The 14651-nt window shown below is 39.9% G+C and overlaps 1 protein-coding gene across 2 annotated transcripts in view; it reads right to left on the bottom strand.

Moving 5' to 3' along the window:
• The window catches only part of itprid2 (ITPR interacting domain containing 2), a 41016-nt gene extending 27796 nt beyond the window's left edge, over window positions 1-13220 (bottom strand). For both annotated transcript variants that reach the window (XM_083996339.1, XM_083996340.1), the window contains exons 1-6: window positions 13143-13220; window positions 7250-7377; window positions 6249-6413; window positions 5070-5112; window positions 2861-2910; window positions 2591-2644 (exon numbers count right to left, since the gene is read on the bottom strand). In XM_083996339.1, the coding sequence (XP_083852465.1) occupies window positions 2591-2644; window positions 2861-2910; window positions 5070-5112; window positions 6249-6413; window positions 7250-7292 (355 nt within the window). In that variant the 5' untranslated portion in view covers window positions 7293-7377; window positions 13143-13220. The remainder of the gene's footprint in view (window positions 1-2590; window positions 2645-2860; window positions 2911-5069; window positions 5113-6248; window positions 6414-7249; window positions 7378-13142) is intronic.
• Between the last annotated feature and the right edge of the window lie 1431 nt (window positions 13221-14651).

The raw sequence follows: 14651 nt of genomic DNA, 5'->3' as shown, positions 1-14651 counted from the left end.
TAAAGAGGCTGCTCAGGTTTTCAACAAATACTTCACACAAACTTTAACAGTGCACAATTATCTTTTCATCCACATGCCTTGCCCACATTAACACAAAGCCATTAGCTCATTTTAACAACACATGATTTAGACTCATAAAACCTGACATAAAAATTTTTGATACAATGCCAGCAGTTTTTCAGTCACACTCTAAATACCACAACTTATTCTTGATTTTGATATGCAATAAAACATAAAATGCTTTGTATACTTCTTTCTAACTGTTAACCAGCCAAAGGTTTCTTAATTCAGTAAATTTTGCGAAGCGATCATCTAATCAAAATGGCTCTCATCAATAGTCCTTAACTCGTGATTTTGGATGGCGAGTGAAAGACATCATCGGCCTCACTGTGTTTTGTAGTTAACAGGGATAAGAAAAGTGGTGACTCTTCGGTTGAGAGGCGATCAGGCCATTATCTCAATAAAAATTGCACATGTATCAGGTTAGAACTTAGAAATTTCATCAGACTGCTACTAAAAAACTGCGGTTTGGCTTCAAGTTGCTCACATATGTTGAAAAATGAAAAAATACAATGAAGGATTTGAAAGGATTCAGATCTGGTAAGTGGATTTGACACTGGATTTCGATTTAATAAAATCCTGTACTTCAATATCTCTGTGGACTGATTCATAACACCTGTCTAGACAGTTTTTATGTCAGTCTGCTGGCTCTTATTGCGAAGAAGCCGAGATGTGGCATACCATAGGCCAAGACGACTAAAATTAACTTTGAACTTTTATGTCTTCCTGAGAATCAGCTCTTTGGTAAAATAGCTGAGCATTTCTCCCTCCAGTCTTTGGTGATTAATCCATCTATCGTCAAGCTTCTTCTAATGTTTATCGAAGAGTAACTTGTAGAGACTTGCTGTGAAGTGCGACAAAGTAACAGTGATTGCACTGACTGTAGAAGTTTACTAGCTCAAAGGTTCAGGTTGGGGACATACAGTAGTAGTATTACGAGTTATTGTAAATACCTCTTAATTGTTTTAACACATTATATGGGTGTCAACAGTGGAGCAGCTGCTATTGTCTTTTTTATTATGCAAGTTTTTAATCAAATTTGTCGACATTAACTACAGTTACAGTACTACTGTATGTTGTAGCTCCAGTTCAGGAACAGGATACTTCTGACCTCTTAGCCTCAAATCATTAGCATCTATTCATCCACCTAATTCCTCCAGCTGACCCGCCCGACCACACACACACACACACAGACCCCACAACATGTCAGTGTTCAGCTCCTCAACATAAAGCCATTACAGTCTATTGTTCACTCAATAACAAATACCACCTCTTGCTTCAGGACCATTACCCCCGTATTCACCGCAGATCACAGGAATGATCAGAACACACGCACACACCACGAAGACAGCCAGTCAAGCATTCATTGCGTTTCCACACCTCTGTGACTGTTTACTTTTCCTTCATAAAGAACCAGGACTGAGGAATGAAGATGGAGCAGTGAATCACATGGTGCTCTGTTGATTCTGCTGACACTGTTGTGTTTGTCAGACATCAGGAGTCGTATTAACGAAACATCTTCAGGGGCAGAAGGAGGACAAAACTGGCAGAGCTTGTAAAAACTCACAAAAATATGGAATGTGTTGATCCTGACTTTAGGAATATAATTCATTTTTTTGTGTGCAAAGAGTAATAATCCCAGGCTTCTCAGTGCAGAGTTAGATCTCCAACAAACACAATCAGTCAGTTGCTGAACAAAATGTGTCTTGTCAAGTGAGACTTATGAAAAATGAATGGACGTATTATGATGTTGGACAAGTTAATAAGCATCCAATCAGCTCACAAAAAAACATCATCTATTGCCTGTATCTAAATGCAATGTCCCCTGTGATCCTGTGAATACTTTATGAAGTGAAGTGAAGCCTGTTGGCTGTTTCAGTCAGGCAGCTGTAGTTCGCCATCACCAGTCAGCTGGCATACATACCAGTGAAACAAACATACATTCAACACTCCCTCTGTTTGCTCCTTTATTACCGTTTTCAAAAGCACCACCTGTGTTTTAGCATTCACCACAAGACTCTTAGTCTTGTGCAACGGATAATTTAGATATCTATCTTAAGTCTTATAAGCCAATAGTCAACTCTACCTCTATTACCATGCAGACCTCTCCCCCTGACTCACTGCTGACAACACGAATGACGACCAAAAAGGACTTCACAACCATTCAGCACTGAAGCTGAAAACATACAGGTGACAAGCAGACGTGAGGGTTAAAACACAGCTTGTCACACTTCTCTATTTCCATTTCAGCAAAGTTTGCAGTTAATGATTTAACTGAAAACATTAGATTAGACTCGGGAGGACTTCTCGAATAGTGATTTAAATGATTAATATTTGATTTGCAGCCCTGTCAAAATCAACCTTCTCATCTGAACTACGGGTGAAATGGAGAACTAGACGATGACAAAATCTCCCTCAAGTCGGTTGTGTCACTCAAAAATACAGATTTAGTACAACAAAGGAGGAAACCCTCAACAATGAGCAGAAATCTCTAATCTCGTTTGTATTGTGAGTGTTTTTATGTACTGACCTTCAGCTCCCAGTGAAAGGTCATCTTCAAAGCTGCAGCCGTTCCTCAAGGCTCCTGTTCTCACACACACAGTACACACAGAGCAGTTGTGAAATCCTGTCAGTGAAGTAGCTATAGCCATATAGCGTAAGAATTTCTCAATCACTTCTGACACATACTGTAAGACCTGAGGTGAACCAGGCTTTTACAATATCATGACTGATCTAAAAAAAAACAGAAACATGCCCCAACAGGCCACTGTAAAAGAAACCTATAGAAAAGGTTGATTACCTCTGTTGGGAGAAGCGCTCTGATCATCTAGAGAGGCTGCGAGGGGAGTCCTGGACATGAAACAAAGTGACAGAGAAGGAAAGTTACACATCAACCCAATCCATAAAGTGACAATTCAAAAACAAACCCAACACAGCAGTAAGGTCTGCTCAGCTCCTGTTCGCACAAATTGCATGTGTAAATGACTTGGCCGCATCACTAGGCATCGTATCGTAACATGTATCGTATGTGACGACAAGAGTAGCCTACGTGTATGGCCATACAGTGTCATCTCGAAATAATGTGCAAGTTGGTTTACATAGAAATTATACACTTCTAATGTTGTCTACATCAGGCTGTAGCATCTCAGACTGAACCCTTAAAAATAATTCAATGCAAAAACCTGAAAACTTATCTTAAAGTAATTCCTCATTGATAAAAGATACCGTCATCCTTGAAACTATCCAAAGACACTCAGAATTAGGCTAAATCCTGGTTAGCAAAAGAGGACTGGTCAACACTATCACAACTTGAGCTGATCCTTGGCAAAATGTTGCAAGGCTGACGCCCACTCTGACTAAATTAAGGCAAAGTATCTTAGTTTCTAATAAGGATATTAAGTAGGCTATGCTACAGTACCACCTAGGTAATCTGGGCTAAGAAAACAATATCCCAGGCCAACTGCCTGTTAAACTATAGCAAGTATCTCATAACTATCCAAACACTCACTTCCTGGGAGCTAGGGTGCGGCAAATATCCAGGGCTAACTGCCTGCCAACAATTCCAGTACTAGCAATATCTTTGTGCTAACTGCATGTGAGGCTGTCGCTAACTGCCTATGGGCAAAGGCTAATTGACCCATAGGCTTAGGCTTAAACCTCACCTAGGCTTACTGTAAGCCTCACCTAGGCTAACTTTCTGTCAGACTAAGTTTAGGCTAACTGTGGGACTAACCTCAGCTAACTGCCTGTCTGACTAAGTTTAAGTAACCTCGGGCTAACTGTCTGTCAGACTAAGTTTAAGTTACCCTGGCTAACTGTTTGTCAGACTAAATTTAAGTAACCTGAGCTAACTGTCTGTCAGACTAATCTTAAGAAACCTTGGCTAATTGTCTGTCAGACTAAGTTTAAGTACCCAGGCTAACTGTCTGTCAGACTAAACTCAAGAAAGCTAAGTTAACTGTCCGTTAGAGCTAAAACTTAGTCAACTATATAGCTAACTATCTAGCTAACTAACTCCCAGTCAGACTAGGGTTTTTTGTTATAGTTACTGTTGACTAAATAGGCAAGACCTCACACTACTAACTCCCGTCCTTGGTACCTATCTCAGGAGCTCTAACTTACTTACTAACCAGACTGGTTGTCCCAGGCTAACTAGTTAGCTGACAGGTCAGGCTAGTTGACAGTAGCAGTGAGCTAGCGGGTCTGAGCTGCAAACTGCAACTGGAAACACTGAGCAGTTACACAACCTGTCGCTCTTATCAATGGGACAAACTTCATGACACCATTCAACACACACACACACACACACACACACACACACACACACACACACTTACACACACACGGTTAGTTAGTTGTGTAACAGTGCGCAGCCTCAGTGCTCCCTGATCCACCCACTTTCCACTGGCTGCCATGTTGGCCCCCGGCCCCGTGTGTCTCTGGCACCGGTTGCTACAGCAACAAGTGATTCTGATTCTGCCGGTCATGTTGCCATGGTGATGTTGCTGAGGACACGTCAGAGCTGGAGGGTTATGAGCGACAGCGGCTCGTACTGTGTGTGTGTGTGTGTATGTGTGTGTGTGATAACAGTGTTGACTCAGCAGGACTAACCCCTCCTCTGTTTACCCTCCTTTCTTTTTTCTGCCTTCCTTCCCGTCTTCTGTCAGCTTCTTCCTTTCTTTCTTTCTTACTTTCTTTCTTCTCCTTCACTGCTCTCTATGTGCCCTATCTCTGGGCGTTGGTCTGATATTTCTGTGTGCGAGTGTGTGTGTGTGTGTGTTCTGTGAATTATATGTCTAGGCGTTGGCTGTGTGTTGGTTCTACGTCAGCACCTGATAACACTGCTCCTAAATACACACATAATACTGGACACCAGGTAAACAAAACAATGAACCACTGCTATATTACATTTTTTTACACAATATAATATTTTTCTATCTATCTAGGCTATCTATCTATCTATAAACATTGGTACTGGTCCTTTAATCAAGAGATAATGGTTACTGTACCTGCATTCAATCAGCCAGTTGGTGATATTGTTAGGGACTCGCCCTGACAGACAGAGAGAGACAGACGAACAAGTTAAAGTAATAAGCGAACAGATGCTATACGCAACAGTGATTACAACATGCTGTAAAACTATTACAGCGTTTCCAGAGTCAGTGCGTTACTCACAAAATGCTACCAGCAGGCTGCAATTCCACAGCAATGTAGAATAATGACCCCAAACCACATCCTGGTCTTTTTTTTCCTTTTTTTTTTTTTAAATTATGGATCAGCAAAAAATGCCAATTGCAGTTTTCACGAGTTCAAGTGGCACCTTCAAAATGTTTTAAAGGAAAGCAGCAGATCTTCACTTTTGAAAAGGATTAAAAGTACAGTTTCCAAAGGCTGTTTGTAATTAAAGAAAGCCAAAAACATTAAAGTTCAGTAGCCTACAGTGCATGTATCGGACATTAGCCTATGATTTTGGCCAGATGGTGGCACTAAATTGAAAACTTTGGTGGCCGCCTTAAACAGCCAATCAGGCAATTGTAATATTTCACTAATAATAAAAAAAAAGCAAGCTTAGCATATTTCTGCATCAACCCATATTTACATACAATTTACAATGGCACAACAAGGGTTTTGCCTTGGACATTGGTCAGTGTAGTATTTACCCCATACTACCTGGGGCACTATAGCACTGGGGCACCACTTTAGCTACAATGCTAATGTTGATAAGAGTAAATCTCTATATTTTAGACACTGAAAAACCTGCTTGTTTTTTTTTAAATGCACATATTTTAAAAACAATCCTTCAAATTAAGCTATTAAAGACTTGAGACATGCACTAAATGGGAGACTTTCACATTAAAAGCTCTCTGGCGGACAAACAGCCTAATGTAATGTGGGGACACTGCTTTTCAGTTCCAAGTACAATGCAACATACAACTGGACTTTCTATCTGGCAACTTCATGTTATCTATACAGTGAGTTGGGTTAGGGTTACAATGAAGATAAAACAAAAGGCAGACCATGACAATAGGTCCCATTCAGCCCCGCCTCTGGCCCTCAGCTAAGGAGGGGACTGGGTGTCTGTTGTGAATACTGATCCACTTGAAGTAAAATATTTTTCTTTTAAATAATACGGTTGACGTTCACAATATCCCCAGGTCACAACACTGCTTTGGTGAGCGCTTTCTAACCTGGTTCCTCAGAGGGTCTCTGTGCATCCCCATCTTTCTGGCTTTGTTGGGGCTCCTGGGGTCCATGGCGCTCTTGTTCCGATTTTTGCCAGACAGAGTCTTTGCTCTGGGCCCAGGCCCGACGCCTCAGACAGGCTATGTTGCGCTCTGACCCCTCGCTGGTGTCTGAGGATCGATCAAACAAATAATCAGTCAGCCTGTCAAGTGTGAAGTCATCAATCAGGTTTGGCAGGTCCTCAACCTGACAAACAGAAACTGCAACTGATTCAGTGAGACAACACAAGAGTAGAGCACACATCAGTCCTCGCCCTGCATCTGGGTCAGCTAACTGTTCTTTTCAGCCACCTGTTTGGTAAGGAATAATAAAGACATGACTGAGCAAACATTAATGTGACCATGTGATGTGTTTCGTTATATTTCTGATACAGTAGCCTATGTTTGCAGACACACTGTGCCAGGTAAGGCTGTGTGGGGCAGTCACCTGAAGCTCACCTATAATGAACTGTAACACACAAAACAACAACCAACCATCAAACAACAGTGATTCACACTTTAAGGTGGCTGTTACAGTACAAGTACAAACACAGGCATATTTCTTCCATACAACTGAATAGTCCATTTAGTCAAGTTTGTATTTATATTACATACTGGGGCAGGGTGTTTTTTTATTCATTACTTTAGCAAATAATTTCAATCAGAATCAGAATAAAAACAGCTTTTATTGCCCAATAGTTGTCACACCTACAATGAGTTGGTGTATAGGGCAAAGAACAAAGGGATGGATAGCTAACAAAGTAAAAGTAGGCCTATTAAAATTCAATAATAAGTAAATATAAATTAAGACAAAATAAAGAAGAAATTATAGCCTATTATAAAATATATACAGTTTAAATATACATATCCACATGTTTATTACATCGAGCCGACTATTTCATCAATTCATTAGTTGATGTGACTTATTTTTACTGTTAAAAACAATTGAAAGTGGTAAGATAACCCACCTGGAGCAGCAGTCGTGTCCACTTCCATGGCTCCACTCTCCATATCTACCTGTCTGTGTGTCTGATTGGGGTCAGTCAGTCAGAGGAGACTGACGACTCTACAGCAACATCACTAACAGGTAACAGGCCTGAGGAGAGACAGAGAGAGAGAGATGTTATAAAGTCATACAGCTGGATGATCCATTGATTTTCAATTGATTTTCTAAGGTCCCCTCCAAAGTCGAGCTCCACACAAACAGTTATGTCTCCCACACTGGAGGGATGAAACAGAGTGAAGACAAGTTTGTGGTGAGATGAGAAGTTGAGAAGTGGATTTTATTATTTATAAGTTACCCACACGGAGACCAGCTGAGATTACACACACACACACACACAAATTTGGAAACATGGATGTTGTGAAAATCATTCTTTAGCTATCAGCACTGAATTCAAAGCAGCTATTATAGGTCTTTTTCTTCTTCTTTTTTTAACAATGTTGCACATCAAATGACAATGCAAAAAGTATAGTGTGCAGCTGTATTCAGTGAATTTGGGAGAATTAATGGGTTAATATTAAACATAATCAATGCATTTACTGTTTAGTGTTAGTAGCAGCCTTAGCAGCCTCTCAGTGCCTTTTGGCATTTCCCCCTGAAATGAATCTCCATGTGAATAAAAGAGAAAATGAGGAGATGAAAGGGACAAAGCTGAAGCAGGGAGGCAAATACAAAACATACGAGTGCTTCTGAACAGAGAAAAAAGGATGGAGAGGAAGAGGGACATACTGTACACACAAACAAACACACACACACAGAAAAAAAAAGAGGAGCGTGCAGCCAAATCCAAATGAGAACGTGTGAAACAGGAAACAAGTGTTTAGAAAGAAGAACAGAACAACTTCCTGTACGAGAGAGAGAGACAGAGAGAGAGAAGGGGAGCGAGGGAGGGGATGGTTTATTTTTAGATTATTCTTGTAAATGCAAAACAAACTGGAATGTCAGAAAACAACACAACACAGTGAGGACAGTGACTCCTCCACAGCCGAGAGTGATGAGACTCATTTAGACATTTAGACATCATTGGTGAACTCACTTCTTCTTCTTAAGCCAGAGCTGTTAACTACTGAAAGTTTAGTGTTTTCTTTACCTGAATAATTCCCGATCTAAGCTATTCTTAGACTCTATTTTTGAATATTTTTTTATGTTGTTGGTTGCTGCGGTTTTAAGGTCACTGAAGTTAACACTTCATCTGCCTCCGTTGTCCTGAATATACTGCCACAACTAACACCTAATTATAATAATACGATAATCATTATGTGCAGCATTGGAACAGCTGTAATCAGTTCAGTTGTAATCAATTATTATTTTATGTGGATGTTATTATCATTTCTATTTTTACAATATCTTTAAAATCAATTCAATTGCTTGTTTGAGTTGGATCAGTTGTTTCCATCCATCTATTATACTGGAGTCAATAATACAGGGCCAACATGTAAAGACACACAACCTCACACACACACACTCACACCTATAGACAGTTTAGAGTCATCAGTCACGAATCAATGAATCAATCTTGGGAGTGTAGGAGGAACGAGTTGCAAACTCAACACCAGGGGGATGGACAGAGCTAACCACTGGTCCACCGTGCCATTGATTGATTGATGCATGAATGCGTCACAGCTTCCCGTTGACATTTTCACGTAGGCTACTGCATCTTGTTGACTTGACAACCAGTTCACTGTTGTTTACTCAAACACTCACATTCACAATCACACCTATGGACAATTTAGAGCCGCCGCCAATCAAACAAATGTGCGTGTGTTTGGTCTGTGGGAGGGAGGAAGCTGACGAACGCACGAGACCACAGAGAGAACATTTTAAAACTCTTTCTCGCTCCGAGACAACAGTGCAAACCAGTTCACCTCTGTCACCTCTGTTTATTCCCAGAAAATAGGGGGGGGGGGGCCTGTTGCAGTTTCCTTGTGATGTTTCGGTTTGTCCTGTTCTCTTAACGACCGGTTACTGTTCTTAATCATTAACTCATTTATTTGATTATCAAATTTTTTTACACATGAACTAGACCTGTTAGTTGCAGCTGTACATTACATAAGCAGATGTAAATCTATTTCCAGAGCTTTTACTACGAGGGGTTTTCTTTTTTCTCTGTTTACTGTTACTGTAAACTGTGATCCACTGACTGACTGACTGACTGACTGTGTGTCCGTGTGTCTGTGGGTCGACCTGTCGGCTCAGACAGAAACCAGACACCCAGGTCACGGACGTTATGAATGAAATCCCACTGTCACAGACTGTTTCCTGAGCACAGCAGCAAACACTCATTGAAACTCCTCTCATCGCTGACGGAGGAGGACACGGGGTAAACACACACAGTTCAAGACAAGAGCAACGGGAAAAGTGGGCCACAGTCTGTTTGCATCACCGTTACGTCACTGTCAGAGCAAACTGAGGGATGACACGCTAGAGGATCAGAGAAAAACTGAACAAAGGATCCACTTTATATCTCTGCTCCACAAAAGCACTTTACTTTCTCTCCATTATATTCACTCTATTCAACTTGAGCTGCTTTACAAATAGAGACTCCTCGTACAAAACATGAGGAATGCATGATGCACTGTCAAAACTTTTAATTGAGCTTAATGATAGATCAAATAGTTGATCTGTTCGCCCACATATAGCCTATGAGCATAAACAATAATTATAAGATGAATATAGGGTAGTATAGTTTCGTGTATACTGTTATATATAGTCATAGGGTTGTTTCTCTACATTCACGACTACTTTAGATACTTGTTATTCTTATAAAAGTACTTTTAATGTCACTTTTACTGCAGGACTCCCTCAACTGGTGCCTAATTCACCTGCTCATTCACTGAAATGTTACTGTACTACACCAAGGACAAACTTAGCTCAGGTTTAGCTGCTGTAATAGGTTGAGTAATCAATCAAACAGTCTTCCTTGACTTGTATTTTAATAATTGATTGATTCATTCAGTGATTCCTCAAACAAAAAATGTCACCACATATCGTCTGATTTCAGCTTCCTTAGATGTGATGATTTGATGCTTTACTTTTTCAGAGAGGACAGTAAATTGATTCATATTTGAATGTATTCAAATATTCAAGCCATTAGGAGAGGTTGCACTCCAGGAAATTGGAGATGACATAACATGACAGAAAATAACGCTAATAATAATATCAGGAGGTGCAGGTCTAGTCATATTCAATTCAATTTCAATTCAATGTTATTTTTATAATGTCAATTCATAATAGGCATTGTCTGAAGCCACTTCACAGGATGAGGTCAAAACCTGAGGGAACGGAGCAGTTCCCACAGAGAATGACTGGAGGAGAGGAAAACCTTGGTCAACCAGTTGGGTTTGAATATAAATTATACTATTGAATATGAATACAACTCTGACTGCGACTTTATGTTTAAAACAGGAAAAAGCTGTTTTGATGTTCCAATTTAGCACCTGGCTTTTTCTTTGTTTTGTTTTGTTTCTTACTTCAGACAAACTTCTGCATTGGTCTTAAAAAGTTTCTGGTCAATTTGAAGCTTTAAACTTCTAATATTAAAAAAAGGCATGGTGGATTCATTAAATATGATGTACCAAATGTAGTCCATGGAGTAGTTAAAATCAGCTCCATTTCAACCAACTGCAGCAATAAAACAACACATCCACATGTATTGATAATCATCTAATTAAAATGTGAAATTTAAACGAGTAAATTTTGCTGATAATACTTTACATTATGCACAAGACCTCACTGTAATGTATTTTTACACTGTGGTGCAATAACAGGAGGATGAGTTGCCTCCCTTGTGGTATGAACTGATAAGTAATGGGTTAGATTAATCAATGATGAAAGTGCATCATAGGTGTGAAGTGAAAGCAAAGCTGTCAGGTGTTTGAACAACACACACAGATAACATTCAAAAACACGCTCAGAAAAACATCCAAATTCTGTGGTAGAAAGAGTCAATTAGTCAAATAGTAGCAGTATCCACACACTCCAATTCAAGCACAAGTACTGCATTTAAAAGCTAAAGATTCAGGACTGTGAAGAAAATATATTATACGTATATCATGTATCACTAATAGCCTCTGTCACTGTTATATAATGATGTAAATTATATCATTATATAATGACGGATATACTGCAACTTGATCCTTCAATGTAAGTTAGTAGCTGGTCACTTTTTTAACTTCTTCATTTGCTCTGTCTGGGCAGTTTTAACTAACAATGCATCATCTTTTAATTACAGCCTTTTTTTTCTTTTTTTTTTAATGTAAACGTTCCTGGAAACTTCTTCTTTCTGAAGTAGTAAAAGTAGCAAATATCACTGTGTACGTACGTAGCAAATATTGAATTATTAGTAGAAGACATTCAATGTGTTGGTTAAATAAAAGAGCAATAAGATGTACAGGCAGTATTTAAAGTAAAAGTACTTTAGTACCACATTAGTACTGTACAGATGCAGTGGTGAGTTGATTTAACCAAAACCCAAAAACAATCAAACCCAAAACAATGGGTTATTTTGACCCAGTGTTAAAGTTATTTTAGTACAAAACAGTGTTTTATTTTTGGTAAATAACCCAGTGGTTATAAAAAATAACTGAGTCCACATAATCCATTGACTTTCAATCTTTTTACAGGAACCATAATAACAGTGAGTAACCAGCATTTTATGGTATTTTATATTGCAAGATTAACTAATCTTAGTCTATAAACTGTTGCAAAACTAACATACAGTGAGATCACACTAAATAAATAGCAATAAAAAGTACAACTGAAAAGTAAAGTCAGATGACGAACAAGTATCTCAAACTTACGTACTGAAGCACTGAAACTGCTAAACTTTGTTACTTCACCACTCTGTGCAGCTTCACTGTCTCTAATGAAGCAACCCAAGGTTTCCTCTTTCTCCACAGACCAACACTTTGTTTATCAACACACAACAGCAACAACAACCCACACTCAGACCAGTGGAAAAAGTAACTAAGTAGTACAGCTACTCAAGTACAATTTAGAGCTACCTTACTTGAGTATTTAATAAGACTTTATACTTCTACTCCACTACGGTTCAGAAGCAAATACAGTAAGAGAGTAGAGAAGAAAAGAAGTGATGTGGGCAACACATTTAGCTACACATCAAAAAGTATAATTCAGTCAAATTATAATGTGTTTAGCTCTGAATAGTAGCAATTTATAGTAAATAATGCATTAAAAGTGGCATACATGCATTTATAAAACTTACAAGTAAAATCAAAGAACATTAAGTATGAGCAGGAAATGTATTTAAAGTATTTAAACTACTCATTCCTCGTAAGTAAAGGAAGTGATGTAGGCTACACATTCATGCATCAAGTGTAAATCAGTAAAATAAAGTGTATTGTCTTGTAATGAGAGTCCTGCACAATGAGTAGTTTAAGGTTGGAACAAAAGTGAAGTGTATTTTGATGCAGTATCTTTACTGTTGTGTAATGTGTAGTATTACAACACTTTAGGCCTAGTTCAGTCAAACATCTGAGGACTTCTTCCACCACACACACACATACTCACACACACATGCTGTGAAGCCACATCTGGATGTTTAAATATCTCCAACTCTTTGGTCTCTGATGTAGGCTAATAAAAAAAGAAGTAAAGTTTCATCCATGTCCTGTGTCTCTTCTCTGCCTGAGCTCACACTTGTCTCGTTGGTCCTGTTTAGCTGTTCCTGCTGTTTGACACGCAGGACAGCACTGACAGCAGATAGTCGTAGTAGTATAGGTACATAAAACTGTCTCCAACTCCAAACAGCAGCAGCAGCAGCTCTACTCTCACCTGCACCAGTAAAACCAGCACTACCGTCGTGTCAGCAGCACCGTGAGCGGTCCGGCGCGACTCACCGTCATGTTTCTCCGCTGTTTGTGTCTCAAGCGCCCAGTCTGTCCAACTTGTCCAAACTTTTCTAAAAACACTCCAACATTCCTGCTTCCGCTTCCTGAAATCAGCCGCGGCAGAAGCAGCAGCGGCAGCAGCGGTAGAAGCGGTAGAGGCGGTAGAGGCGGTAGAAGCGGTAGAGGCAGCGGCGGTAGAAGCGGCAGCGGCAGCGTGGACGGAGAGGAGGCGGAGGGAGGCGTGTCCACAGCGGCCTGCAGCAGCGGGGGAACAGCGACACCTGCCGGGATGAGGCTGCACACACAGAGCACCACCACCACACCCACACAGGAAAACAAGCATGAAAGATGATACTACAGTTTTTCTCAATTGTTTGCACACAAAGAGGCCTACTGGTACTTGAGACACAACAGCACAGTTCCTGCTTTACACTCAAATCGCAGTTCTAAAAACCCACTTTTTTCAAAACCCTACACACAATTCTCTGCATTTGGCACAATTTTCATGAAGAAAATCTCTTGTTTTCACAAAGAGCACACTGTCATTCAAAATTTAAAAGTTAATAGGCTTTATGCACAGCCCCACTACTTCCTGAACTTCCGATTTTTCCCTGTTAAAAGGGTTTTCCATGGAGTTTTTCCTCAGTCGATGTGAGGGTCTAAGGACAGAGGATGTTGTTACGATGCCATGTAAAGCCCTTTGAGACAAACTGTTTGTAAAAACGGGCTATACATATAAAATTGCCTTGCCTTGCCTTCCCTGTCTTACATTATTGGACAAACTGATTAATCCAAGTGTGTCTGACCATTGTTGTGACTACTCATATATATATATCTATGGTGACTACTGAGGTCAGAGTCAGACACACCTGGATTAATCAGTTTGTCCAATAATGTAAGACAGGAAATAAAGGAGCTTGTTTAAATTCAGGAAGTAGCCTAGTGGAGCTGTGCATAAAGCCTATTGCCCTACTATGCACACTGACTCGTCACATGGGCAAACACCGGCTGTCACATAGTTTTACAATTAGCAATCAAAGCTTTAGTATAGAAGGGCAACATGATGATGTGATGTGGATGCGGTGCTGTGGCCGGACCGAAACGGAAGAGAGGCAAGGCAAGGCAAGGCAAGGCAATTTTATTTGTATAGCCTGTTTTTACAAACAGTTTGTCCCTGGCTTAGACCCTCACATCGACTGAGGAAAAACTCCATGAAAAACCCTTTTAACAGGGAAAAATTGGAGAAACCTCAGGGTGAGCAACAGAGGAGGGATCCCTCACTCAGGACGGACAGACATGTAATAGATGTTGTTACATACAAGAAAACAGAGGATGCAGCATAGTTTTTTTTTTGGAGGGGGGGGGGGGGGGGGGGGAATAACATTGTTTTGTAATGTTTCATTTTGCAGGAGAATTGAAGGGTATGCCCATTGTGTGTGTTTTCTGATTCAGACATGTTTGTTCAATGCATGTAAAAAAAAAAAAAAACACACACAAGTGTATCTGCAGGGTATATTA

The sequence above is a fragment of the Trachurus trachurus genome, assembly GCF_905171665.1.
Source record: "Trachurus trachurus genome assembly, chromosome: 21".
Lineage (NCBI taxonomy): Eukaryota > Metazoa > Chordata > Actinopteri > Carangiformes > Carangidae > Trachurus > Trachurus trachurus.
Note: the sequence above shows the minus strand (reverse complement) of the source record. Positions and strands in the feature narration are given on the sequence as shown.